This window comes from Zootoca vivipara, chromosome 16, assembly GCF_965207765.1.
Source record: "Zootoca vivipara chromosome 16, rZooViv2.hap1.1, whole genome shotgun sequence".
NCBI lineage: Eukaryota > Metazoa > Chordata > Lepidosauria > Squamata > Lacertidae > Zootoca > Zootoca vivipara.
Window position 1 is genome coordinate 30,805,770 of NC_142599.1, and position 27,240 is coordinate 30,833,009.

At 47.3% G+C, this 27,240-nt stretch overlaps 2 protein-coding genes across 4 annotated transcripts; one reads left to right on the forward strand and one right to left on the reverse strand.

Moving 5' to 3' along the window:
- Positions 1-8,988: 8,988 nt before the first annotated feature.
- Positions 8,989-15,605, forward strand: LOC118076234 (rho guanine nucleotide exchange factor 11-like; the record flags this gene model as incomplete). The annotated part of the gene is made up of 10 exons (XM_035098860.3): positions 8,989-9,166; positions 10,203-10,349; positions 11,115-11,194; positions 11,579-11,704; positions 12,509-12,626; positions 13,102-13,280; positions 13,379-13,454; positions 14,335-14,502; positions 14,608-14,695; positions 15,388-15,605. Coding segments are annotated over 10 exons (1,236 nt in total), but the record flags the coding sequence as incomplete, so codon positions are not given.
- Positions 15,606-17,513: 1,908 nt separating this feature from the next.
- On the reverse strand, positions 17,514-25,257 carry NUDT22 (nudix hydrolase 22). Of its 3 annotated transcripts, XM_088659217.1 has the most exons (7): positions 25,025-25,251; positions 21,789-21,899; positions 20,223-20,720; positions 19,786-19,896; positions 19,578-19,675; positions 18,429-18,522; positions 17,514-17,909 (listed from the first exon to the last, which is right to left on the reverse strand). In XM_088659217.1, the coding sequence occupies exons 3-7, from the start codon at positions 20,688-20,690 to the stop codon at positions 17,805-17,807; spliced, it is 876 nt and encodes a 291-aa protein (XP_088515343.1). In that variant the 5' UTR covers positions 20,691-20,720; positions 21,789-21,899; positions 25,025-25,251; the 3' UTR covers positions 17,514-17,804. The 3 variants fall into 3 exon arrangements, with proteins under 3 accessions (XP_088515343.1, XP_034955306.3, XP_034955307.3); XM_035099415.3 differs by lacking the exon at positions 21,789-21,899 and having other exon boundaries at positions 25,025-25,257; XM_035099416.3 differs by lacking the exon at positions 25,025-25,251 and having other exon boundaries at positions 21,789-21,907.
- Positions 25,258-27,240: the final 1,983 nt, after the last annotated feature.

A 27,240-nucleotide genomic window follows, 5' to 3' on the forward strand; every position in this document is an offset into this window, starting at 1 on the left:
TACAACCTGAATGGGGTGGAGGGGGAATAAATAAGGAGATAGACCCACACTTTCTCGCTAAAATCTTCTCTAAACCAAACCCCGCCCCCAATCCTTTCCATTTGACCCTGTTTAGAAGCCTACACACATACACACACTAACAGAGAGTGCACCCACAGATTTGTAGAAACAACAAAAAAGTGGACTCATCATGCCAAAAATCAAGGGAAGTCATGCCAAGGCATGTTTCAGTCTGCCATCTTGAATTAAAATGGTACCCAGCATCCAAATATCAATGAAGACTGGCCACCCTACCTCAGGAACCTTCATCCCAAATTTGGTGATGGTGTCTTGATTGGTGGCTGAACCTATACCTCAAAAGGGCTAAAGTCATGTTTGGTCTGTCATCTTGAATCAAAATGGCACCCAGCCTCCAAACATCAATGAAATCAATGAAAACATCAAACTGGCCCCCATTCTTGGGAACCCTTATGCTGAACAATATCTTATGAGGCCAAACTTATGCCATAAAACAGGTGAAGTCATGCCAAAGTGACATATCAGTCCACCATATTGAGTCAAAATAGTGGCTGGTGTCCAATCATCAATGACAACTGCCAGTCGCACCTCAGGAACCCTCATGCTGAGTTTGGCCAAAATATTTTGAGAAGTGGCCAAACCTATTGTCAGAAAGCGTGCCGGTCAGTCAATCAATCAAAGTTGGAGTTGACTCTTTATTAGCAAAAACACAATCTTCACAGACATGGCTGGGTGTCAGGCCTAATGAGTACAGGTCTTATTCCATGAAATCAGTTATAATGTTTGGGGGGGGTCTCTCTTAAAGCAATGCAGAGAAAAGAGACATACAGACCCCCCCCCCAAAGTACCCACTTGGCTGAATGAACTGTGCACTGTTATGCAAATAACTTTTGAATGTTGTGACCTACATTGAGCATGGCTTACTGTGAAATGTCAGCACACAAATAGGTGATGCTGTGTGTTTATGTAACATGCACACACATTTGCATTAGCACACCGTGGGTCTGTGCCTGTAGTGCGCAAGTGTTGTTCAGGAACCAACTTTCGTATCAGCAAACAAGGATCGTTTTGCATTATGTCTGGCTCCTGCGCCCGCTTCTAAATCTGATTTTTTTTACCATACCAGTTTGTTTCTAAATGCAGCTTTTAAATGCAGCATTTCTGCTTTGTGTGGTGAGCCGCTTTGGGACTACCCATTTTTCAAAAGCAAATTTTTGGTAAATAAAAATAAACCACTAGTAGCTGCCAGCCCATCTCTCTCACACTGCACCTTCTTTGCTGAGGGTAGGCCTTGGAGCACAAGAAGTTTTGCCTGGTCTGGGACAAATGCCAAGAGATTCTCTGGTACGTAAATGAGGCAGTGAAGCAGGTAGAAAACAAGCAGTGCCTGGACAACTATTTGAAGTACCTGGATACCACCTCTCTGGAACAGATCAGCAACTCACTGGTGACAGAGTTCAAATGGTCTCCCTTTCCCCCTCTGCCTGAGTTCCTGGCTTTATACTACTCTTCCCCTATTTTAAATGCTGCCTTTTTCTGCCCCTTGACCTGCAAGCTGTCGCATGCAAGCTGTCACAAATCTGCTCTCAATATGGAGGGCAACAAGGTGTTATAGGAGCTTACATAAAATGAATCCCACAAGTGCTAGCCTCAGACTGGGCAATTGCTCTAGTCTTCTTTGAAAGATGATTTGACTCACTATCGGGAGCCTTTAAGGAAATCTCCAAAACATCTAATGAATCTATGAATACAGCCCTTGAAAATAAATATGAAATTCAGCTGCTTCAAAAGGCAACTGACAATCTAGCACTTAAGCTAGAAGAAAAATCAGACAAAGACAGACACAAAAAAACCTTATATGTTGTGGTTTACCTGAAAAAGTAGAAGGGGAAGATATGGTTCCATTTATAATCCACTGGCCTCAGTGGATTTAGAGGGGGCTCATAGAGTCCTGACTGGGAAAAGCAGAGCAGTTGAATTACCAAGGGACATTGTGATCTGGTTTGAGCACAGCAGGCTCACTTCAATTTCTCAGGAAGTGGTTACTTAATGTTATTAAGCACCTTAGGACAGGTAAATCACTGGGACCAGATTGGTTATCTGGAGAATACCGGTATTACCAAGTGTTTCAGACTGAGCTGTCCCCATGGTTTGCAAAATTATTCAATTTCATAGAATCATAGAATCATAGAGTTGGAAGAGACCACGAGGGCCATCCAGTCCAACCCCCTGCCAATTTATACATTATTATACAACTTAGAAGGGTGGTGTCAGTCCCACAAACATGGAAAATGTTCGTTAACCCTATTTTTGAAGCTAGGAAAAGATTTCACAAAAGTGAACTTATACAGACCGATTGCAGTACTGAACTAGATGGATGCCAATGGCCTGATGTGGTTTAGGCAGCTTCCATGGGCCTTTGGCCTGATTCTGCAACCAAGCTCACTTGTTCTCATCAGGATACATGAAGTAGGTTAACAACAACCCCTCTCACTCTGTGCTTCTGTTAGATCTGCATACGTTGCTGTTCAAGGATCTGCTGGTGTTCCTGAAGCAAAAGGGTGCGAGGCTGGTAGTAAAATGCCACAGCAAGAGGGTGCTAGGCTCCTCAGACACCAAGTAGATGTTCAGCCCTGCTCATGGATGAAAAGGGAGACCATGGTTCCTTGTTTAAAGGTTGCAAGCTATACAAGGCAGCCCTGGTGTGTTGCCTCTTCCTCCATCTTGTTTCTTTTCAAATGTGTGAGTCCTCTTCATCATTTCCACCTTTGAACCGGGACCCCAGATCTATGAGCTGGTGGCTTCAACATATTCTGAAAAGAAGATGTAAGGTTTTTACCTGCTGTCTCCTACCACCCCATTTCCCCTTTTGGTAGGAGGGAGTAGAAGATGAAAATGGTGGCGAAGGGTGCCCTTCATGGTCAAACTGCTCAGGTGGAAGGAGAGGGTTGAGGGGTCTTGGGAGAACAGCCTGTCCACAGGAGGACTTCAAGCGAGCTTCCAGATGGTGGCCATGGCTTACATCACAAACAGATCAGATTTTGGACCAGACTTTTCTGTGTGCGGGTGTGGCATGTTTATCTTCCACATTTTCCTGCTTTTTCAGTCATGCGTGTTTGTTGCTATTCTGCTGCTTGCTGCTGAGGTGGGGGTGAAGCTTGATGGGTGGGTGGTGCAGTCTCCCCTACCCTGGAGCAGAGAAGCAAGATATGCAGGAGATTAGGGACTTCTGGCGAGTGGCTGGTAGTCACACACACACACACACACACACACACACACACACACACACGTAAGCAGCGAAGATCCGACAGGGTTGCAAGGCATTCTGGGAGTATCCTGCTCATTTCCTGCCTCTCCCCGTGAAAAGGCCAGGGAGGGAGGGAAGGTCTTCTCTGTTGGGACCCCTCCTCTCCACTATTGGCTTCTTCCCGTTTTGGACATCGATGGGGTGGCTGTTTTGGTTTAGACTCTCCAATGCCTTTCTTTCTCCCCTCCCCACCTCAGCAAAATGTCCCAATCGCCACCCTGCCTAACAAGAAGCTCCCAATGTTATTGAGCTGGAGGTCAAAATCCCTTTGTCCTGTTTTGTCATCTTCCATACACCTCCCCACCCACCCACCCACCCATGGAGATGTAGATGGTTCCTCCCAAGGAGCCCCCTTGAGGTGCTGGCAAACACGTGGAAAGGGATGGCAGCCACCACAAAATGGCACAGAAAGGTGGGCTTGCGACTGCCGGCTGAGGCCATAGCTAATGGGAGAGGTGTATCTTCTCCGAGATTGCCCTCAGATTGTCCTCCCTGTGGTAGAGCTGAAGCAGATATGTGATGGGCATTTCTGCCAGGGGAATAGGGCCAGGGGTGGCATCAAGATGCTGGAGGCAAGCCTGTCCCTGTGAGAGCTCCCCATTGGGATTTTTTGGGGGACGACGACGACAGAGGAAACAGTTGGCTTGTGCCATCTCAGCCATCCTTGTCAATAGCTTCCCATCTGCTAAAAAAACCCCAACACTTTTATATTGTGACAAGCTGCAGCTGCAGACTAACCCACATTCCTGATCCTGATCCTACAGTGTGCAAGGGAAGACATCACAAGGGGATGGTGGGACAGGAGCAGGGGACCCTGTGGATCCTTCTGGAAGCAGATTGTTCTTCCTTAAAACCTCTTTAGATTTAATCTGCATGTGCTTGACTCCTAGATATATCTCCCTTTTTTCTGCCCTCCCATCTTGGTACTTCCTGGGAGTTCTTTGAGAGTGCTGGGCATATAATGTGTTTCCTGTGATTCAGGGTCCCCCCCCCAATTCTCTTTCTCTCTCGCCCCCCCCCCCGATGTCTCCTCTTGCTCAGAAGAGGTGGAGGGTATGAAGGATGCTTTGCCCACCCCCCTCAAAGGTTCAGCAGTGGCCCTGGATGTCTCACCCAAGATTATCTTCCAGACCATCAAGCATCTCTCAGAGAAGCTCAGCAGGCTGAACGCAAGGAGTTGGGGGGTGGGGTGGGGGTGGGACGGTGTTCTAGCAGGCCAAAGGAACAGGGATGTGGGAGACTTAGTATTCCATTCCATTTCCTCTTATGAAAGTTCTGACCCATCTGCACATGGCCTCAGTTGTGAGAGGCAGGTCAATGGGTTGAAATGGAGGGGGAGTATGAATCATGTGACTCTAGAACTAGAGAGAACAAATCGGTGGAAGCTCTCTCTCTCTGTGTGTGTGTGTGTGTTGGGGGAAAGAATCAAACGAGTTCAAGAAGGCACAGAGAGTGGTTTCCAGTGGTGCCAATCTCCTAGCTGCTCTTCCAGAGCAAGTCATTCATGTAGGCTGAGAACACTGAAGAGGTTTCCGCTTTCATTTTCATTGTGTAAGTATTGTAAGTCCTCACCTCACCCCACCTCACCCCAATCCCCATGTGCTGTTCAAGGGCGCCCCTCTCTGTTCACCTAGACTCAAAAGCAAATAAGTAGGATGCATCCAAGCCTAGAGTGTCAGGTATGCTCCTGTAAAGAGAGAAGTGGCTGAGAGGCCCAAAGCTGGAGAAGAGAGCAAATGGAGGGGTCTTTGAAAAACCCTTGACCAATATTGAGAGCCTTCACCTCAGTGCTGTGATAAAAAGGTGAGCAGGCAGGCACATCAGGCAGCCCCTCCCACCTTCAAAAATAAGTGAGGAGCTGGAGCCTGCGGGGTGTGGGGTGGGAAGATTCTCCCATTGTGAGTCAGACTGGATGCTGTGTTGTGCTTGGCAGTTGTAAAGTACAGTACCTTCCTTCTCTCTCTCCTTTCTAGGCCGGAAGGCAGCCCTGAATAAATTTTACACCGGGACAGAAAGGAGATTCTTCTCGTCCAAGCCACCCCTCAAAGCTCCCTCTACCCCACTCTTCCCCAAGAAGCTGTTCCCACCTTGCCCCACCAAGAGAAGCAGCTCCCACCCCCCACGTGGAGCCACTTTCAACACCACACCTGTTCCAGACATCCCATTCCCCTGCCAGAGCAATTGTTTTACCACCATCTCTGGCCAAGAGGAGGAGCTGGTGACACACCACCACCCTGCAAATATTCTTCCTCTCTCCCCACCTCTCCCAGGAGTTGTGGTGGCTTCAAGACCAGCTATGGACATTTTGAAATAAAAATGAAGAAAATAAAAATAAAAAGACTGGCTGCTGGACTTTAGGATCTCGCACCTGCCTTAGAAACAGGGCCCTTGTTGCGGTGTTGCCTGGCCAGGGGAAGCTGGGAGGTGTTTTCTGACTTTCAGTTGTAAAGGGCTATGAGCGTTTTAAGAAAATGAAATATTTGTTCTCCCATTTGTGTAGCTTTTTCATTGTGTCAGAAATCAGTGGCTGAGCTTGAGCAGTTTCTGGGAAGCAGGCATGGTGGTGATGGCCTAGTTCAGGGTTCAGCAATCTTTTTCAGCCGTGGGCCGGTCCACCGTCCCTCAGACCATGTGGTGGGCTGGACTATATTTTGGGGGGAATAAATGAACGAATTTGTATGCTCCACAAATAACCCAGAGATGCATTTTAAATAAAAGCAAACATTCTACTGATGTAAAAACACGCTGATTCCTGGACTCTCCGTGGGCCGGATTGAGAAGGCAACTGGGCCGCATCCGGCCCATGGGCCTTAGGTTGCCTACCCCTGGCCTAGTTGGAGTCTGCAAAGTGAAGCTTTTGCCATGATTGCTTGCCCCTAGGGCCACCCCCTATGAGCTTCCTTTCCTTTTTTAAAAAATATATACCGGTAATATTTATTAAGTTTCCATCACATACATTCATATTTTTCCACATTGTTTGTTCAAATAAACTGTCAACCTCCCTCCCTCCCATCTCATGGTTACCTTAATTCTTTTTTATATCCTAGCATTATATACTTCTTCCTCTTTACATTTATGTCCTTTCCATTGTCAAAGATTTTAACCAATATGTATAAAGGTATAGATAATCAACATTACAAGTCTTCTTAAATAAGTCCTGCCAGTGTTATTAATTGCTTGCAATTGTCCTTCATATATTGTATAAATTTACTTCCTTTCCCGTGAAGCTACAGGGGAACAGACGGGTGGAAGGGATGGGTGTCTCTGAGGTCTTCTAGCACTGCTCACTCTTCCCTGTGCCACCTTTTCACTTCAAATTGTACTGCTATGAGCTGGGTCTTTCCTGGATACCCTACCAAACACCCCTCCCCACCCCATCCCGCTGCCACCACAGATCACTTGGATCGGAACAGAACAACCTCAGCTGGATCAAGCCAGTGGCCCATCTGGATCAAGCCAGCAGCCTGTTCTCACAGTGGCCAGCCAGATGCCTGAGGGAAACCCTCAAAACAGGATCCGAGCACAAGAGTACTCTCCACCCCTCTGCCCACTGCCCCAGTCTCCAGCAACTGGAATTCAGAAGCATTACTCCCTCTGACTGTGGAGACAAAGCACAGCCATTGTGACTAGGAGCCATCAGTAGCCCTTACATAGACTAGGTCTAGGAAGAGGCATGTGGTGGAATAAAACTGATTTATGAAAGAACATCAAATGAAAAAACACTGAGGGCTCCAAGATGCCTTAGAGTACACAAAGCTTATGGTTTCAAATGTCCCAGTATCTTATCTGTCCCTTTATTACAGCTCTAACCAGGCCATTATTCTATTCTTCTGCCGCTCATCTAACCAACCCTGCTGCACATCCACCCCAAGCCCCAGCTCTTCCCTCTCTGATCTCCAGGCTCCAACTGACTCTCAACTGACTCCCTCCCAGCATTCAAACCACTTTTCAAAACGCCTGCTCAGCCAATCATCACTCGCCACTAACATTCCACCTCCCCCTTCCTATTGAATATTACCTTACATCTTCTAATACCGGTATACCCACCTATTTATGCAATGTCATCTCAATTACTAGTACAGGTGGACATGCATTATTATAAACGAATGCACCAGGTGAACACAAGGAGCACCCGCCTCAGCCCCTTGTTCAGAGGGTCTGTCAGGGAGGAGAAAGGGATTCCCACATCTCTCTCCCTTGAGATAGCAAACTAGGAAGGGCAGTTAAAATTATAATATACTGGAGTGTAGCGGTTCGTTCCGGACCAGGGTTCAAATCCACACTTGGCCGTGATGCTCACTGGGTGTGACCTTGGGCCAAGTCTCAGCCTAGCCTACCTCACAGGGCTATTGTGCAGATAAATTGGAGAGGGGGGGAGCGCCACGTACAACTCCTTGAGTTATTTGGAGGAAAGTTAGGATTTTCATGTAATCATAAAATTAAGCACCAAGAAAGGTCCCTGGGAGCACTTATAAAAGATGCCTAGATGTTGTGAATGTGGGTGTGTACCCGAGTTGAAAGAGAAGTGGGTTCCATAATACAATGAAGCCCACACACTAAAATTAAAAGGCTTGCCTTATTTCATTTGATGTCCCAGAGGCATGTGAGGCTGGGGGTGTTTAGGGGAACTAACTACGTTATAAGGGTAGCCTAGATCCAACTCCCTGGCCCAACTGAGAGGACAGGGTGAGGGGTAAATTAAGGAATAGGCCAGGCTTTGACTTCACAACCGACAGTGGGATCCTTCATATTTGTTTCCCAGGAGGCCTGGTGAGGAGTCTGCTTTGAGCCTTGGATCAGCTGAAAGTACAGACACTGGTCTTCCTTGGCTCACTTGAAAGTGCAGACATCTGTCTTTGGATCCGCTGAAAGCGTAGACATCTGTGTTCCTCAGTACAGTTGAAAGTGCAGGAAATTTGTCGTTTCCCGTTGCACAATGGGGGGCTGTTTGTCCTCTTTTCACAGAAGGTAAAGTTGGGGGGTAGGGGAGAGATATTGATGCTGTGTGGTCCCCTATGGCCAGTTTTTGAAGATGCTCATCGGTTATTTGACTATTCTAACTCCTGTGCTGGCTGGGGGCTGCTGGGAGTTGTAGTCCAACAACATCTGGAGGGCACAGGGTTGAGGGAGGCCATTTATATGGAGTGGTCAGGAACACAAGGAACACCAAGGCCCTCCTGTTAGTAGGAGGGACCGTGGAAGTGGTGGTGGTGGTGGAGGAAGAGACATTCCTGGTTTGCATTCAACATGCTTCCTGTCATTTATTCCCTCTCTTCCACACCCACAATGTTCATTGCTAGCCAGAGTCATGGAAGAAGCCCCAGAGGGACTTAAATGCAGCTTGAAAGACTCTCATATAAAAACACTCCCTTGGGTCCCATTGAGGTATCATTGTTATTTATTACATTTATTAATCACTTGTTACTAAAGTGTCTCAAAGCAACTTAAAATACAAAATACAATAAAATCAAACAGTAAAATATACATAATAAGCAAAATGTCTGTCTGCCAAGAATGTGACAACGAAAATCCGTGTCTCCTTCATTAATGCTGTATAAAACACTGAGTCCCAAGAAAGGTCCAAAATCAATGTATGAGGCCCGGAGGACCTTTAGCAGACTCTCTTTTGACACCCTTCCTCTCCCGTTTCCTCAATCCCCCACAGGAACATCGAGACCTCAAACTTGTGGTCCACCTCAGACCCCTCCCTCCCCTCCTTGCTGGGGGATGACCTCTTCTATGTGTCGGACCTGAGCTCACAGAAGTGGAAAGACACTGTCGGCCGCCATGTTGCGTCTTCCCTGCCACAGCAGGAGGTTGACCACCAGGAAGCTATCAATGGTGAGGTGGTCATTCTGTGGCTCATACTTTGGGTTACCCTCAGAAAGTCATTGGGCTCTAGAAGGATCTCAACTTACTTTAAGCAAAAGTGGAAGAAATGCCTAGTGAGATCTCTCCTGGGAAGTGTGTCCTTGGCTGTACATGTGGCTTGGAACTTTTGAGTTCTTAAAAATGGCCATTAGTGAAATGCCCTCCAGGCAAGACCCACATGGGTCAATAAAGATGGACACCTGTAAAGTTCTGACACAGGGCCAGGGGAGCAGGGTGGGAAGAAGGCTTATTGGCCCTGAAGTGTGCTGTAATGTCTCTGAGGAGGAAGGGAAATCCATAGATGAATGGTGTTTGTGCGTGTTGCACTGGTAACCAGAGCTATCAGCTGCATATTGGTGCCCATGCTGAGGAAGGGACTCATAGCTCAGTGGTGGAGACCATGTTTTCCCTGCAGAAGCTCCCATGCTTGATCTCCGATGGCATCTTCAGGTAGAGTTGGGAATGTCCCTTTCCTGAACCCCTCTAGAGGAGCGCCTTCTGCCACGTACTATAGACAGCACTGAACCAACGGTATTTCACTCATTAGAAGACAGCTTCCTGCATTCTCATTTAAATCAGCCCCTTTTATCTGGAACTGTGAGTATTGGAATCTTGTTTTATCTTTAGTGAAAGGGCCACAGCCCCTTCATGGAACACATGTTCTGCATGTAGAAGGCCCCAGGTTCAATATCCGATGGCATCTCCAGGTCGGAATGAGAAGGAAAGACCCCAGAAACCTTGGAGAGCCACCTGCCAGTCAGAGACAAGAAGGCATTGGGCCAGGTGGACCAGGGTCTCTGACTGAATAAGGCAGCTTCTTAATGCTCTGCCAACAGCAACTCCATGGACTTGCTCCCAGTACAGGAAGAGAACATGATCAGTCTCCTCTTGAAAGGCAGAACCCAAGGCTTTTTTCAATGAACCTGCTTTAGCTGCCTCATTCCTGGATCCTGCTGGGATTTGACCCCTAGCTGACATTCTTCCCCTTTCCCCTCTCTTTGCACAGAGCTGTTTGTGATGGAAGCCACTCACCTGCGGCTTCTGCGTGTCCTGACTGTCTTCTTCTATCAGCGCATGTTTAGGGAGAAACTTCTTTCGCGGGAGGAGCTGGCCCTCCTCTTCCCCAACCTCCCAGAGCTGCTGAAGATTCACAGTAAGGCTGCCTCTCTTATTCAGTTGGAGCCCCTTTGGACTAGGCCCCCATTCTGTGTCTCACACAGACCGTCGCTTGCTCACGGTTGGGTCAGGAGTAGAGGGAGAGGGTCGCCTCCATCAAAGGCCCTCACTCAGGAGGACCATTGGAGCAGAAGGCAGCTAGATAAGGCCAAAGGAGGTCCATCTAGACCTGAGTGCAACAGCAGCGCTCCCCAGGACCTCCAACATTTCTCAGATAAAAATAGGGGCATCCTATTCAATAATAATAATAATAATAATAATAATAATAATAATAGTATTTAAACCCTGCCCATCTGACTGGGTTGCCCCAGCCATACTAGGCAGCCTCCAGCATACCGTATATAAAAGCATCATAAAAACTTCCCTATACAGGGCTGCCTTCAGATGTCTTCTAAAGGTTGTATAGTTACTTATCTCCTTGGCTCGGGTGTCATATAACTCCATACCCTCCAACATTTCACCAATGAAAAGAGGGACATCCTAAGGAAAAGCGGGACATTACAGGATCAAATCAGAAACTGGAATGGCTTCTGTAAATCCAGGGCTGTCCCTGGAAAATAGAGACATTTGGAGGGTCTGCCAATCTATAATGGCCAGGTTTGCGGCCCATCGCCGGGGGGCGGGGGGTAGTACTAAAAAAAGAGATAGAGACCATGTCTGTCCTTCTCCCCCTCCCATTTCTGCTGTGGCTATTTCCCCACCCCCCTTTTCTCACCATTCCCTCCTCCTGTCCTTTCTCCAGGTTCTCTGTCAGAATCGATGAAAACACTTCAAGAACAAGGGCCCATCATCCATGAGATTGGACACTTCATGCTTTCCCAGGTAACAATCTCTGAGTGGCTGGGCTGGTGGTGGGGATGTGGCTGTGTGTGCAGGCAGTGTTTGGGGCTCTAGTTGAGTTTGGCCGCTTGATTTCCTGACCTGCCTGATTCTAACCAGGAAGTGTTTCCTCTCCCCTGCATAGCTGCCAAGTTTTCCCTTTTCTCGCGATGAAGCCTATTCAGCATAAGGGATTTAAAAAAGGGATAACTTGGCAGCTATGCTCCCCTGCCCCCTTTGCCCCCTTCCATTTAGGGACGTTTTTAGTGTTTGATGTTTTATTGTATTTTTAATATTCTGTTGGGAGTGGCTGGGGAAACCCAGCCAGATGGGCAGTGTATAAATAATAAATACTTATTATAATTATTATTCCTCCCCCCCCCCCAGTTTGGTGGGCCTGCACGCGAAGAGATCCAGCAGGCGGTCACTGACTTCTGCGTGAACCAGTCCAAGGCCCTGGAGCTGATCGAGACCAAGCTGCAGAAGGACACTCGATTCCGGCTCATCATTCAGGTATCCTCATCATTCAGGTATCTGTGTCCTCGTATGAAAGAAGGGGGAGGGATAGACTGTCTCAGATGCTGGGTCTGCACTTTCAGTGCGGAGTGCAAGAGGAAATCTTGGAGGGCTCTTTCTCCATTCTGGAAGGCCAGAGGCCTATCCTCCTCTCCCTGCTACCCACCCTGAATGCGATAGTGCCTCTGAATTGTGCTTGAATCCACAAGTGGGTAGAGTGCTCTTGTGCTTGAATCCTGCTTGTGGGCTTCCCATAGAAATCTGGTTGGCCACTGCGAGAACAGGATGGTGGACTAGATGGGACATTGGCCTGATTCAGCAGACTCATCTTATGTTGTTCTCCCCCTCGCCATACACACACTTCCAGCCTCAGTTTTTACAATGACAAAACAGCTCCACTGTCCACTCACATCTCCCCCTCCTGCTTTCCTTCTGGGTCTAGGGCAGGAAGAACAACAACATCCCCCAGGAAAAGAAGGAAAGCAGGAGGGGGAGATGTGAGTGGAGAGTGGAGCTGTTTTGTCTCTTAAGGCTCCTGAAAGCTCTGCACTTCCTCTCCATCAGGAAGGTGGTTCTCCAATTGCCCCCTGGATGGGTCTTTTGCAAACCTACACCCCCGCCATAAGAATAAGAACCTAAGAAGAGCCCTGCAGATGGATCAGGCCATAGGCATCCTGTTCTCACAGTTGACAACCAGATGCCCCAAAGGGAAGCCCACAAACAGGACATGTCTCCAGTCTACATATGTAACAGAAGCATATTGTCTGTCTGTCTGTCTGTCTGTCTGTCTCCCCTTCCCAGGAAGCAGAGAGCAACTACCAGTGCCGCCACCATCAACTGAAAGATCTCATTCTCTCTGAAATGCAGCAGCTGACAAACTACCCTTTGCTGCTGGATAATATTATCAAACACACTGATGGTATCTCTGTCTCTACATATTTATGTGTGTGCTGGGAAAGGGAGGAGAGTCGTATCTCCTGTAATTTAAATGTTATGCTTTGTGACCTTTGGATGTTGTGGGCTACATGGAGCGTAGCTTATTGTGGAAAGTGAATACACACATCAATGATGATGGGTATATGGGTGTGTATACACACCCCTCCACTGCTAGTATTAGCAGACGGTGGGGCTGCAGGGTTGCAAGGGGTGTTCAGAGGCCAACTTTCTTATTAGAAAACAAGGATTGCTTGGGATTATGTATTCCTACTGCAGTGCTGCTCATCTGTCTTTTCCAATGTCGTTTCCCTTTAAATGCAGTGTTGTGTCTGTTTTGTATTGGGAACCACTTAAGGACCACCCCTGTGTTTCCAAATCGGCCTCCAAGTTTTTGGTAGATAGAAACAAACTGCCAGCAGCGTGACAGCCCATCTCTCTCTCCCTCTCTCTTTGCTTAGGACAGTCCTCAGAGCACCAGAAGCTGTGCCAGGCTCGGGACCAATGCCGAGAAATCCTTCAGTGTGTGAAAGAGATTGTGAAGAAGGCCGAAAACCATCATCGCCTGGAGACCTATCAGATGTGTTTGGACACCACCTCGCTGCAGTGGACCACCAATGCACAGGCAGCAGAGTTCAAGGTATGGCCCTCCCCATCATCGTCCTCTGACTGAATTCCTGCTTTTATATTACTTCTCCGCTCTTCAAAACGCTGCCCTTTTCTGTCCTGGCTGTCCAGAATATTGACCTCCGGAGTCAGTGCCTGATCCACGAGGGCCCCTTGCGCTGGCGCCTGAGCAAAGACAAGACTGTGGGTACGTGGCTGTCAACCTCACCCCAACAAACACACACATGTGGCATATGCCTCTCAGAGTGGAGGTTTCTGCAGTTCCTCTCTCACTGACTTTGTTTATATCCCACTTTTAATAGTAATCCAAGTGGGGCAGCCCTGTGGCTTGGTGGTAGACTCTTGAGCCCCAAACCCTGCTGCCAGTCAGATGAATAATCATAGTAATAGTAATAGTTTTATTATTTATACCCCACCCATCTGGCTGGGTTTCTGAGCTAGATGAACCAAGCAGCTTGCAGAAAGTTTGACAGAACAAAGCAATTTTAGAACAAGACCCTGAAAAACAAAAGCATCAGCTGTTGAAACATCAAAACTTCCAATGGTATTTGAAATTCTAAACCAGGCACCCCCAAACTTCGGCCCTCCAGATGTTTTGGCCTACAATTGCCATGATCCCTAGCTAACAGGACCAGTGGTCAGGGATGATGGGAACTGTAGTCCAAAACATCTGGCGGGCCGAAGTTTGGGGATGCCTGTTCTAAAGCAACAGGCCACAGATTAAAAGACTCTCCCAGACAGGCTGCCTTCAGAAGAAGGGCCACCCTAGCTTGGTGAGAGAGCACCTGATTTGAATGGAGAAAGTTCCGGGTTCAATCCCCAACAGCATCCTCAGGTCAAGCTGGGGAAAAGACTTCCTGCCTGAGATCCTGGAGTGCCATTGCTGCCAGTCAGTGTGGACATTACTGAACTAGTGGACCCCAGTGCCCTGAACTGGTATAGGCAGCTTCCTTTGTTCTTCTGACTAGTTGGGCCTTTGGACTGATTCTGCAGCCAAACTCTCCTGATGTTCTTATCTGGATACGCGAAGCAGGTTAGCCACTCCAAAATCTCTGCCTCTCTCTTAGACTTGCACGTGTTGCTGCTGGAAAATCTCCTGCTGCTCCTGCAGCGGAAGGATGAGAGACTCGTTCTCAAGTGCCACAGGAAGAGGGTGTGGGGCTCCTCAGGCACTTGGCAAACGATCAGCCCCATCCTCAAGCTGAATGTGGTGCTGATCCGCTCCGTGGCCACAGGTAAAATGGGATAAAACCATGTTTCCTCATTTAAAGGTTGTGAGCTAGACAGGCCAGCCCTGGTGTGTTGCCTCTTCCTCCGTCTTGTCTCTCCTCTCTGTCCAGATCCGCGAGCTGTCTTTGTCATTTGCACATCGGAATTGGTACCCTATCTGTATGAGCTCGTTGCCTCAACACCTTCAGAAAAAAATATGTAAGATTTTTTACCTGTTGTTTCTCCCACAATTCTGGAGCAGACATTTCTTTGTGGCACATTTACCTTTCCCACTTTCCTGCTTTTTCGATCATGGATATTTGTTACTATTCCACTGTTTGCTGCCCAGTTGCAGGCAGAGCTTGATGGAATGTATCCAGGATGTGTTTTGGAGTTGTTTTTACTAACCAGCCCTCAATTACTCCTCTCTCTGCCTTGCCCTGCCCTGTTTCCTGCTGCCTTTTCCCATTCTGGGCAGGTGTCCAGGTATTTCTGTACATGTGCACACACACCTGTGGTTGTTGTGTTTTTTAAAAAAGTGTGTGTGTAATTGTTAATGTTCTATTTTATTACCTGCCCTTCACCCTAAGGTCCTAGGGTGTATGTTACAACAGAGCACAATATTAAAACCAGTTTAAAACAACTTACAGTCACACAAATTAGGTGGGTCCCAAAAATATCCAGGCAGATAGACACAGACACAGATGACACAGTCTCTCTCTCTCTCTCTCTCTCTCTCTATATATATATATAGAGAGAGAGAGAGAGAGATACCCCCTCCCCCGAACAAAGAAGCTGTTGAGATATGGGGCCTCTCTTAATGTCAGCCTTTCTAATGACAAATCACAGCTATTCCATTCTTTTCGGGGCCTTAATGAGTCTTTCTCTCCCCTCCCCTCTTTTCCTGGCAGGTGGATGGAACTTCTGGAAGAGGCAGTAAGGCGCGCCAAGGGAAATGCCACTTTGCCCTCAGGGAGTCTGAGATAATATTAACTTCACATGTAATAAATTAAAACCACAGAGCTTTATTAGAAGACCCTTTTGCATTATTCCACAGACTTTATAAAATGGCGGCAGCGGCAGGGGTGGGGGGATCCTTCAGTTGTACCTTCACCAATTACCCTCCTCCTCAAACACAGTTCCTGCTACTAGTTAAGGCCAATGGGATGTCAAGAGCCGTTTTCTCATACTAGCTTTTTTGGGCCAACTGAGGTTATCAAAACAGAGAATTCTGCAGACGGTAACAAGAAAATAAAGGAAGTTGTATCTTTCTTGCACCTAAGCAGCATCCCCCCCCCTCCAATGCCTCAAATTACTGCATGAAAAGTTCTGGCTGTGTGGAGATTTGCCTCCTTTTACCAATTGTAACTCTTTGAGGCAGATAACTATTTGCCTCTGTAAACTGTAGGGTGCATTAACTATGCTTCATAAATAATAACCTTTTTAAAAAGCATCAAGAGTTAAGAAAAACACAATGTTTGTGAAGTTGTCCCTAATCTCACACCCTTTTGGGAGTCTGATAGATTGGAGTTTTACATGGATTACAGGTTGCCACCTTTTATTATTTGCCCGTGCACCTATGCTTTCAACAGCAGCTTGATCTGCTGGCGTTAGCAAGGTGTTCAAGCTAACCTTTCATGTCATTGGAGGGGGGATTCCCTCTCAATTCCTTTAGACCAGTGTTGGCCAAACTGGGGTCTCCAGCTGTTTGTGGACTACAACTCCTATCATCCCTAGCTAACAAGACAAGTGGTCAGGGATGATGGGAATTGTAGTCCCCAAACAGCTGGAGACCCAAGTTTGGCCAACACTGCTTTAGACAGATGAAGCAGCTGTTAAATGCGCAGGAGCAGGCTGGGCCACTTTCCCCTCAACAGTTGGCAACCCACCATGGATTGAAGCCATGTCCATTGTGTAATGGGGGCTGGGGAGGGATGTCCCCAGTATAAAGCAGAAATAGCCAAGTAAATGCAGCACCTGAGCACCTCGGGTCACAGCTCAGACACTAATCCGCTTCAGGCGGTGAGTGAAAGACTAGTGGGATTGTGGGGGGACCCGGATCCCCATTTCTTAATTGCCTCCAAGCTGCCAGTAATCCAGATAAGCAACGCTCTGGGGGGAAGATCAGCTAAATCCCTGAAATGCAACTGCTCTCACGCCACCCTGCCCACCCTCCCCCAATTCCTCAGTCTTCTGAGGCTCTTGCACAACTCTGGAGACACTCCATAGCTGTAGGGCGATCATGTGCAAATGTAGTACACATTTGTTTGAGGGTCCGGCCTCACTGCCCCTTTTATTCCTGGGAGGAGGCAAGCTTTGTTCATCGAGCGGTTTGGGAGCCCTTCTCATCTTGGGCCCTTTTTACTGCAGTTCTTTGCACATTTGTGATTTGCATGTGCAAAAGAAACAGAAATTACTATGAAAATAGAATCACAGTGCAGGAATCACAGCTGAAGATTCCCTGACCATCCAACCTCTGTTTAAAAGCCTCCCATGAGATTGCATGGTGAGTTTTACTGCAGTTCTGGTTTCTTGTTTTGTTTTTGTTTTTTTAGGTTGATGGACATTTTACAGTGACTCCTAATTTTAACTGTTTTTTCTCCTCTTAAAGACGCTCCAGATGAAGCTCCGCTGGATCAGGCCAGTGGCCCATCTAGTCTAGCATACTATTCTCACAGTGGCCAGTCTGGAAAGACAGCAAGCTGGAACCAAACACAACAACAATTCTCCTTTCCAATGGTTTCCAGCAACTGGTACTTAGAGGGATTTGCTGCGTCCAACAGTGGAATGGAGTATCCTGGGAAAGGGCACGGCTGTCTGGCTGGAAGACTGAGCACTCCACCCTGCAACATTGCTTGCAGAATTCACTTCTCTTGGCAAATAATTTGTACAAACAGGGTGCACCAGACCTAGATATATTGGGAATTATGATACAGGGGGAAGAGGATCCTCTTAGTAACAGAGATGAGAAGAGGATATTGGAGGTGCAGAGAAAGGCCCAGTGCATGCTAAAAAAAACCTGAAATCACACCATGGGTGAGATAACTAATCATTAAAAAATAATACTACTTCTTTATTGAGAAACAGGTTGCACAAACAGGCACAGCAACAGGGTCACAAGGCGCTAAGGTGGGTCTCAGCCAGTGCAGTTTCAAGGGGGGGTTGGGAGGTGAGAATAATCCCACTATCCATATCCATGGCATAATATGCCTGCTTTGCCAAAGGACTGCTGGTGATTTTGGGGTAGCTGGGTGCTCTGTAAAGTAATTCTGAATAGTCCCTGAGAGAGTGGTTCACTTCCTCAAAGTACCTCTTCCCAATGGGCCCTTCATTGGCATGTGCCCATGACCCCTCTGTAGAGCTCTATGGCCCCTTTGGCTGATGGGCACAGTTCCTTCCAAAAGTCCCCGCTCTGCTCCATTGTCAGGACATCCTGCACAGAGAAAAAGGGAGCCATGTGTTAAAAGAGATGCAGAAAATGGGGTTGACACTTACACTCTTTGTCCTGTCTAGTTATTTTACTATATTGGGGGTGACAGGGTCACAGGCCTTGGCATGCAAAAAGGGGGACGATGACACAATGAACTCCACTTTAATGTATTCTAATTAACTCTAAATTGAGTCCAGAGGAGGCATATGTTTCCGTAAAGGGGCCTTAGCACTTGCCAATGGGGAAACTAGGAGGTTCCTGTATGCTTAGATGGCTGGCCGTCCAATCTTATCAACATAAACTAGGAATTGGGTCCCAAGAATTATGCACATAATCAGAGTTCAAGGACAGCCAGGCCAAAAATACTCAAGGAGGGTGTGTAAGGCAGGGCTGGTGAAGGGGTGTGGCTTGGGAAGAAGCCTAAGGGCCAGACAGAGAGGCCTGGAGGGCTGTATTTGACACCCAGGTCTAAGGCTGCCCACCCTTGAGCTACACACTTTTGCCTCCAGCTCCAGCACTTACCTCTCTGTCAACAAAGATGATGCTGGTTGACTCTTGGGCCTCAGGACCCCCGATAGCATAATGGTGCCTCACTTGCTCAGAGCTGAGACTGCACCTGAATTAATTAATGAATAGCAAAGTTGAGAAGAAAGCAACCAGTGAAGCTGAGGGTGGGTGTAGGGACTAGGAGCTGAAGACTAAACTGGGGAGACTTTGGGCCTGGAGAAAGAGATGTCCATGGCAGGGCCCACACTGTGAGGTAAAGTGGGGAGAAGCTGAGGCTGTACCATGATGGAGCAGCTGAGCTGCAGGACAAAGAACGGATGAGCCTCTATTGAGTGGGGCTCAATAGAAGATAGTTTCTGATATTGAAGGGCAGCCTGTCTCCATGTACCCATGCATTGTGATCTTTGTAGAAGGGCCTTCCGTGGATGCCACCATCATCAAAGATGAGGCAGATGTATACCAGAGAGAGGGCCTTCTTAGCGGTGGCACCCCAGTTGTGGGACGCTAACTCCATGGTGATTTGGCTGGCACAGCTACTTTATTCTCCTTTCAGAGCCTGGCAAATATCTTTATTTAGGGTTGTTTCCTACAGTGTTGCCCCATCAGCTCATAGAATCATAGAATACAGTGGTACCTCGGGTTACAAACGCTTCAGGTTACTAATGCTTCAGGTTACAAACTCTGCTAACCCAGAAATAGTACCTCAGGTTAAGAACTTTGCTTCAGGATGAGAACAGAAATCGTGCTCCGGCAGTGCGGCGGCAACAGGAGGCCCCATTAGCTAAAGTGGTGCTTCAGGTTAAGAACAGCTTCAGGTTAAGAACGGACCTCGGAATGAATTAAGTTCTTAACCAGAGGTACCACTGTAGTAGAGTTGGAAGAGACCCCAAGGGCCTCGCAATGCAGGAATCACAACAAAAACACCCATGGCAGATGGCCATCCAACCTCTCAAGGCCTTCCACTTGTGCGGGTTTCCCCCAAACCATAGCTTGTCGACCTTTTTGGACCAGTAGGCCCTTTTCATATTTTGATATAATGCATAAAACAAAAACATTCGTAAGCAGGAAAAAAATCAATGCACTCTTCATAACTAACCACAGCTTGGTACCAGGATGATAGTGAAGAGGGAGGCCTACTTTTCATATCAGGATTCAGCACATTACCTGATGTAGAATTCAGCACTGCAGCGGCCTGCACTGGTCTCGTTCCGGGCTATTCCGAGTAACATTGGGCTGCTGAGGGTGGGCAGTGGAAGGTTCACCTGGGAAGGGAAGGGGGAATCTGGTTCAGAGTCACTCTCAAAAGCTGGTTCAGAAACGAGAGGAGGCAGCCTAGTCGTTGGCCGCTCCCCTTTTCCTGCCCTCTCCTCACCTCATCCTGGATCTCTCGCAGCACAGAGCAGAACAACTCCTTGACCACGGATTCTCCTGGGAGGTCCTGGTGATGGACGGGCCCCTCCAAGGCAGCATCTCCCATGACAACCTGCAAAGCAAGGCACAGGAAGAAGAACACAGGCCCATTCAAGGAACACAGCTCCATTCTCAATGGCCTTCCAGGGTTTCAGGCAAGGAGTCTCTCTCTGCCCTACCTGGGACCTTCTGCATGCAAAGCAGATGCTCTGCTCCAAGCTAAGGTGGTAGTAGAACTTCCAAGCTGTGGTCCACCTTAATTAAGGAGATGGACTCAGGGGAACCCTTGTGATAATCTGCAAAGCTGATGCCTGTCCTATCCCTTCTCACAGTACTGAAATTTGACCCATTCTTTCAACAGCAACACCCCCAAAACACAAAACCAGGCACTCCAGCAACCTGTGGTTCAGGGTGGCCTCCAGGAATGTCGATCTTCCCAGGTGCCTCCCCTACGCACTGACTCCGCCGCAAAAAGACAAACTTGTCATCCGCTGTGTGCAGCATGGCGCCCACCCCCAGGGGCTCAGCAAGGTAGGCCTGGCTGTTCCCCACGTCCTCACGCCCACGTTCCTGGAGCTGCCCAGCTGCGTCCGCCAGGTTGGTGCCCACAAAGTCCTTGTAGCAGGTGAGACCTAGGTAGAAGGTCAAGATGTCCCCCTCCAGCTGGATCGAGTGGAGACGGAATTTGGCTCCATCAAAGAGCCACGGGCTCTGCTGGCGCCGTGCTACCCAAGCTTTCTCGATCTGGGCCCTGTCACCAGGGAGTGGGCGCCGGTCGTACAGTGGGGAGAGCTCAGCTCGGACCTGAGCCTCTGTGATGCCCTTGGGAGATGGGCACTGGAATAGGAGAGAGATATCAGGATCCATCTTCCACCTGCTCTGTCCATCTAAGGGCACCTGGAAGATAAGAATAAAAGTTATTCACCCATATCCCAGGTCTCTTTGCCACAGTAGGGTTGCTATTGTGGTTTTCTGGCTCTGCTGCCTGATGCACAGAAATCAGTAGGAATTAAAAGTCCCAAGAACAAGGTTGCCAACTTTTTGTATAGGCCCAGCTCCCCAGCCTCTATAAAGCAGCTCAACACACTTAAACTGTTAAATCATTTCCTGGTATGTCAGGCTGCTGTTAAAGGCACAGTAGCAGAGCCAATAAAAACCCTGACTCCTTTGTTTTAATATTCAGATCTGTGCAGCTTTCTCCCACCACTGCAGAAGAAATTGTGCCCAAGTAATTAAAAAATGGGACGCAGGTGGTGCTGTGGGTTAAACCACAGAGCTAGGGCTTGCCGATCAGAAGGTCGGCGGTTCGAATCCCTGCGACGGGTGAGCTCCCGTTGCTTGGTCCCAGCTCCTGCCAACCTAGCAGTTCAAAAGCACGTCAAAGTGCAAGTAGATAAATAGGTACGGCTCCGGCAGGAAGGTAAACGGTGTTTCCGTGTGCTGCTCTGGTTCGCCAGAAGCGGCTTAGTCATACTAGCCACATGACCTGGAAGCTGTATGCCGGCTCCCTCGGCCAATAGAGCGAGATGAGCGCCGCAACCCCAGAGTCGGTCACGACTGGACCTAATGGTCAGGGGTCCCTTTACCTTTAATTAAAAAATAGCACTGATAGGAAGTAGTGATTATGGGTTAGAGCAAGGACCTCTTGGCTCCCTAACACCCAGGAGGGTGTGACATGAAGTATGCACTTTGCATAGAAGCCTGCAGTTCTCACATGCAACCCTGACTCTGCTTTGCGGTTCTTTTGACTTTTAAGATTTGAGCGTACTCGGAAACTTGGCACCCCAAGGGTTAACAAGGACCACAAAGATAAATGTAAATCAATGTCATCCTTATCCAGAAGGGAATTAGCATGCTCATTAAAAATACACTAGCAAGTGTTAATTGGCACAGACACTGAATTAACAATAAGCCAAGTCCAAAAGAGTTAGAAATCAATAAAAGAGTCAAAACAGAGGAACCTACCTTATATTTGAATGAGTCAGGCTGTGCCTATGCCATACATTAAAAGCACATGACTTCCCCAATAGAATCCTGGGAATTGTGGCCTGTTAAGGCTTGCTGGGAATTGTTACTCTGTGAAGGGAAAATTACAGGGCCCAGAGGTCTTTCAGGAAAATAATGTGCTTTAAAGATACAGTGTGTACACAGTTGATTTAGTAATTGTAGGAAGAGTGAGGGTTAAGAAGGAAGGTGTGGGATTTTAGGTGATCATATCTTGGCTTCACACTTCCAGAAGGTGTCCGATACACTTTAGTTTAATTTTAAATTTACAAGGAGTAAGAGAGAATGTACAAAGTATTTACAGTAAAAGAGACAGCACTCTATAAGGTGTTGAAGCTCAGCTTGCTAGGAAACACAGGGAGCTGCCTCATCCCATGCCATTGGTCCATCTAGTGCAGTATTGTCTACACTGACTGGCAGTGGTTGTCCACGGTTTCAGACAGGGAAGATCCCAAGCCTTACCTGGAGAAGCTAGCAGCTTCTGTATGCAGATCAAATGTTCCCACTGACCTACAGCCCTTGAGTTACAATCATAAACTTAAAAAATTCCTTCAGTAGCACCTTAAAGACCGACTAAGTTTTTATTTTGGTATGAGCTTTCGTGTGCATGCACACTTCTTAAGAATATAAGCTGTTTCGTTTCCTCTGCGGGCCAGAACAAAACCTCCCTTCCCAGGTGCAGGCTACCATTCTTATAGAATAAGCTGGACTTTAAGGGTACAGTTCGAAACATACTTCCTCCCAAGCAGCATTCCCTGCCATCAAGTCCATATGAGGGTTTAATCCCAGGCAAACTGACAAGCATCCTTCCTCACAGTAACTGGACTATGAAACAAAATAAAACAATTCCTTCCAGTAGCACCTTAGAGACCAACTAAAAGTGTGTATGCACACGAAAGCTCATACCAATGACAAACTTAGTTGGTCTCTAAGGTGCTACTGGAAGGATTTATTTTTTTTGTTTCGACTACGGCAGACCAACATGGCTAGCTACCTGTAACTGGACTACAAACTCTCCTTGAGCAGTTGGAATGGTTATAGATAGTTCAGAATATCACAGCAGCTCAGCCAATACAGATTAGAAATCGAGCGTGTCTAGACTTCATAGAATCATAGAGCTGTAGAGTTTGAAAGGATGCAAAGCGTAATTTAGTCCAATCCCTTGCAATGCGGGAATCAAGAATCCCTGATGGATTGCCATTCAACCTCTGTTTTAAAACCTCCGATGAATTAGTCCACCACCTTCTGAGGTCGTCTGTTCCACAGCTCTGTCTGCTTGTGTACCAATGGCTGTTACGTGACATCAGAACACCAGAGGTCCATCTAGCAGAGTGAAGGTAAACCCGTGGCTCTCCAGATTTGGCTGGACTTCAGCTCCCTGACCATCGGCCTGTCCACATCATCTGAAAGACCACAGGTTCCCTATCATATACCACCACGAGCTGGCTAGACATTCTGAGAATCTCACAGCCTTGCCTGGTATAAAGTAGACTATATGTATACTCGGAAGCTCCATTTGACTATAATCATGTCTATACTGTCAGCCCCGAGTGCTCACTGGAAGGACAGATCCTGAAGCTGAGGCTACAATACTTTGGCCACCACATGAGAAGAGAAGACTCCCTGGAAAAGACCCTGATGTTGGGAAAGATGGAGGGCACAAGGAGAAGGGGACGACAGAGGACGAGATGGCTGGACAGTATTCTTGAAGCTACAAACATCAGTTTGACCAAACTGCGGGAGGCAGTGGAAGACAGGAGTGCCTGGCGTGCTATGGTCCATGGGGTCACGAAGAGTCGGACACAACTAAACGACTAAACAACAATACTGTAATCCTTTCTCTATCCGTATGATTTTATTGCTCCTTTTCCCAACAAATAAAAAACAATATTCCTTTCTTTCTGGTAGGTTGGTAGGAAGCAAGACAGGAACTGTTACTACCCAGGGGGGAACAGATGGGTTTGCTTGCTACTTTCCCCCCAGCTGTTGAAAGCGACGTGAAGCCAAGAAGGCTGAATTAGCACACCAATTAAAACACACGCCGCTTTGCCTGTTATGCTCCGGACGTCACAATGGAGCTCGCTTCGTCTGATTTATTGATGTTATTTGTTAACCGTGTGCTTGCGTGCGCGCGCGCCTAGCCAAGACAATCAGCGTTTAATCTGCGCATTTGCTAACCGGGCACATTCCAGGCTACCTAATTAAACTCGCCTATTATTATTTTAATGAGGGTGAAAGAGGAGAGCGCAAAATATGGTCTGAAGCTCAACATCAAAAAAACCAAGATCATGGCCACTGGTCCCATCACCTCCTGGCAAATAGAAGGGGAAGAAATGGAGGCAGTGAGAGATTTTACTTTCTTGGGCTCCTTGATCACTGCAGATGGTGACAGCAGTCACGAAATTAAAAGACGCCTGCTTCTTGGGAGAAAAGCAATGACAAACCTAGACAGCATCTTAAAAAGCAGAGACATCACCTTGCCGACAAAGGTCCGTATAGTTAAAGCTATGGTTTTCCCAGTAGTGATGTATGGAAGTGAGAGCTGGACCATAAAGAAGGCTGATCGCCGAAGAATTGATGCTTTTGAATTATGGTGCTGGAGGAGACTCTTGAGAGTCCCATGGACTGCTAGAAGATCAAACCTATCAATTCTTAAGGAAATCAGCCCTGAGTGCTCCCTGGAAGGACAGATCGTGAAGCTGAGGCTCCAATACTTTGGCCACCTCATGAGAAGAGAAGAATCCTTGGAAAAGACCCTGATGTTGGGAAAGATTGAGGGCACTAGGAGAAGGGGACGACAGAGGACAAGATGGTTGGACAGTGTTCTCGAAGCTACGAACATGAGTTTGACCAAACTACGGGAGGCAGTGCAAGACAGGAGTGCCTGGCGTGCTATGGTCCATGGGGTCACGAAGAGTCGGACACGACTAAACGACTAAACAACAACAAATTATGCAAGTGACGCGACGCCGCGTCGGGCGATCCGGATTAACCCTCGGCGCCCCGCGCCACCGACAGGGGAGCCTGCGAACTACGCGCGCGCCCCGCTTGCAAGGTGCCCACGCGCGGTGCTGTGCGCCTGCCCGGGCAGGCGTCTCTTTTTCATTCTCCGCTGAGCTAGAGCGAGATCGGAAAGGGGTGTGTGTGTCTGGAAAGGACCGAAATCGGGGGCCTAGCTAGCGAGCCAGCCTCCTTACCTCTCTGCCGCCGCCTCCCGGAAGGAAGTCTGCTTTTGCAGCTCCAGAACCGGTTGCTTTATCAGCCTGCCCCCTTGTCTGATGCCGACAAGCTTCATTTCCAGGATTAGGCTGCCGGAAAAATCAGTGAATCCAATCCTTATGCCTTTAACAACTTCTTCTTCTTCTTCTTCTTCTTCTTCTTCTTCTTCTTCTTCTTCTTCTTCTTCTTCTTCTTCTTCTTCTTCTTCTTCTTCTTCTTCTTCTTCTTCTTCTTCTTCTTCTTCTTCTTCTTCTTCTTCCTACTACTACGGAAGTAATAATAGTAGTAAGAAGTCAATCGCTAGAGCATGAGACTTTTAATCTTAGGGTCGTGGGTTTGAGCCCCAGCGTTGGGCAAAATATTTCTGCATTGCAGGGGGTTGGACTAGGTGACCCTGGGGGTCCCTTCCAACTCCACAATTCTATGATTCTACTTATTAGTGCAGTGTTCCGGTTCAGGATGCCAATCTAAGCCAGCCATGCTCGTTTGGAAGGTTTGCCATTCCATTCTCATCCTCTCACCCCCGCCCTGCATTTTGTGACCACTGAACATATTCCATTTACGGTACTGATTTTCCCATAATGGGTATCTGGTTAGCTACTTCAAGAACAGGATGCTAGACTGAATGAGCCACTGGCCTGATGCAGCTCATGTTCAAATGTTCACTAGGGCCTACGGTGACATGTAAAAGCAAAGTAGGCCCTACTTCCCCTGCTTTCAGATCAAGCGCCTTCCCTAGTTCTCTCCCTGTCCCCTGCCTCTGCAGAGCACAAATTGGTTTGTGGTAATCCCATTCTGACACCAGTGTGTAATAAACGCAAGGGAGCTGATTGACAGCCTCCATGAGCTGGGGAGCTGCTGGTTATGTCACAATTTAATACAGGAGAAGAAAATTGCCGAATGAAGAGTTTCATTTGGGATTGAGACGGAGAGAAGAAAAAGAGACTGATGAATCTGATTAGGATCCTGACAGCAGTAACAAGGAAGATAGATGAAACCGTCGAAATAGATAAAGGAAGAAATCCTTTGAGGCAAAAACACCAGAGGAACTGGCCCAATGCCACCTTGCAACTAAAGTGTGTATATGAGAGTTTTATCCTTTTATGAGGGCTTGTTGGTCATTGCCTCTAAAGTACACCCTTCCCTGCTTTCTTTTATTGCTGCATGCTCTGGAACAATAACTGTCCTTATAAATGCCAGTTCCTAATGTATTTTGTCACTCTGAAAATGATAGAAGGATCTGCCAACTTTGAGTTTCTCAGTTTCTTATTTTCCCAATCTTAAATGAAGTTCTCCACATTTCTACAATTTGTGTTTTTTAAAAATAAATCCTCATGAAACTTCATCACCATTCTATAGAGCGTTTCTCCTAATAATCACATTTTTGCATGCTTTTTTTTTTTTACTGATGGGCATATTTTTGCAATCGATTCCCTCTAATGCCTTTTTGTATGCTATTTTAACTAATACAGTATAGCCATTTTTATTACCACTTTCCCCTAATACGGTATATCTTACTTTTTGTGAACATTGTTTGGAGAACTGTATCTCAAAATTCAGATTAGTTCAAATTTTGAAGGGTGGTTGTGTTTTGCTTCACATGCTGTTTCAGAAAATGCAAATTAGATAGATTATTTGCCTTTAAATGAGAACTGAATCAAATTTCTCCCTCATTCCTAAGTGTGATTGAACACAGCAACAGACAGCCCATGACAAGCCATGATTCCTGATGTGTGTCCAATGGTTATAGCAGGGAATGCTGAAAAGCCTGTCTCCCCTCAGCCCCTTACCATTCACAGTCTCACAGAAAGGCATTTTGATAGTTTGGCATGTGTGGAAATTGACAACACTTTCCAGCCCCCATTTCATTTGTGCTAAATATCCACACACCCCCTCTGGCAATAGCTTCATTCAGTAAGAGCTTTGACCCCAAAGAGGATATGTGTAATCTGATTTGTAATTGGCACTAATTAATTTTAATCTCAGTGGGAACACTTCACCGGGGAGGGGGGGCTGATAATAACTGGGGGGGGGGAGGAAAGGTGTACAATCAGTTCCTTGCTGTATCCATAAAGGGCGCTGGTGTATTTATAGGCCAAAACCGGAGCGGCCAATTTTTCATTCTACCCCTGCTCTTCTGCCATTTCAGTTTGCAGACAGTTATTTGGGAAATAATCTCGGGGATACCTCTCAG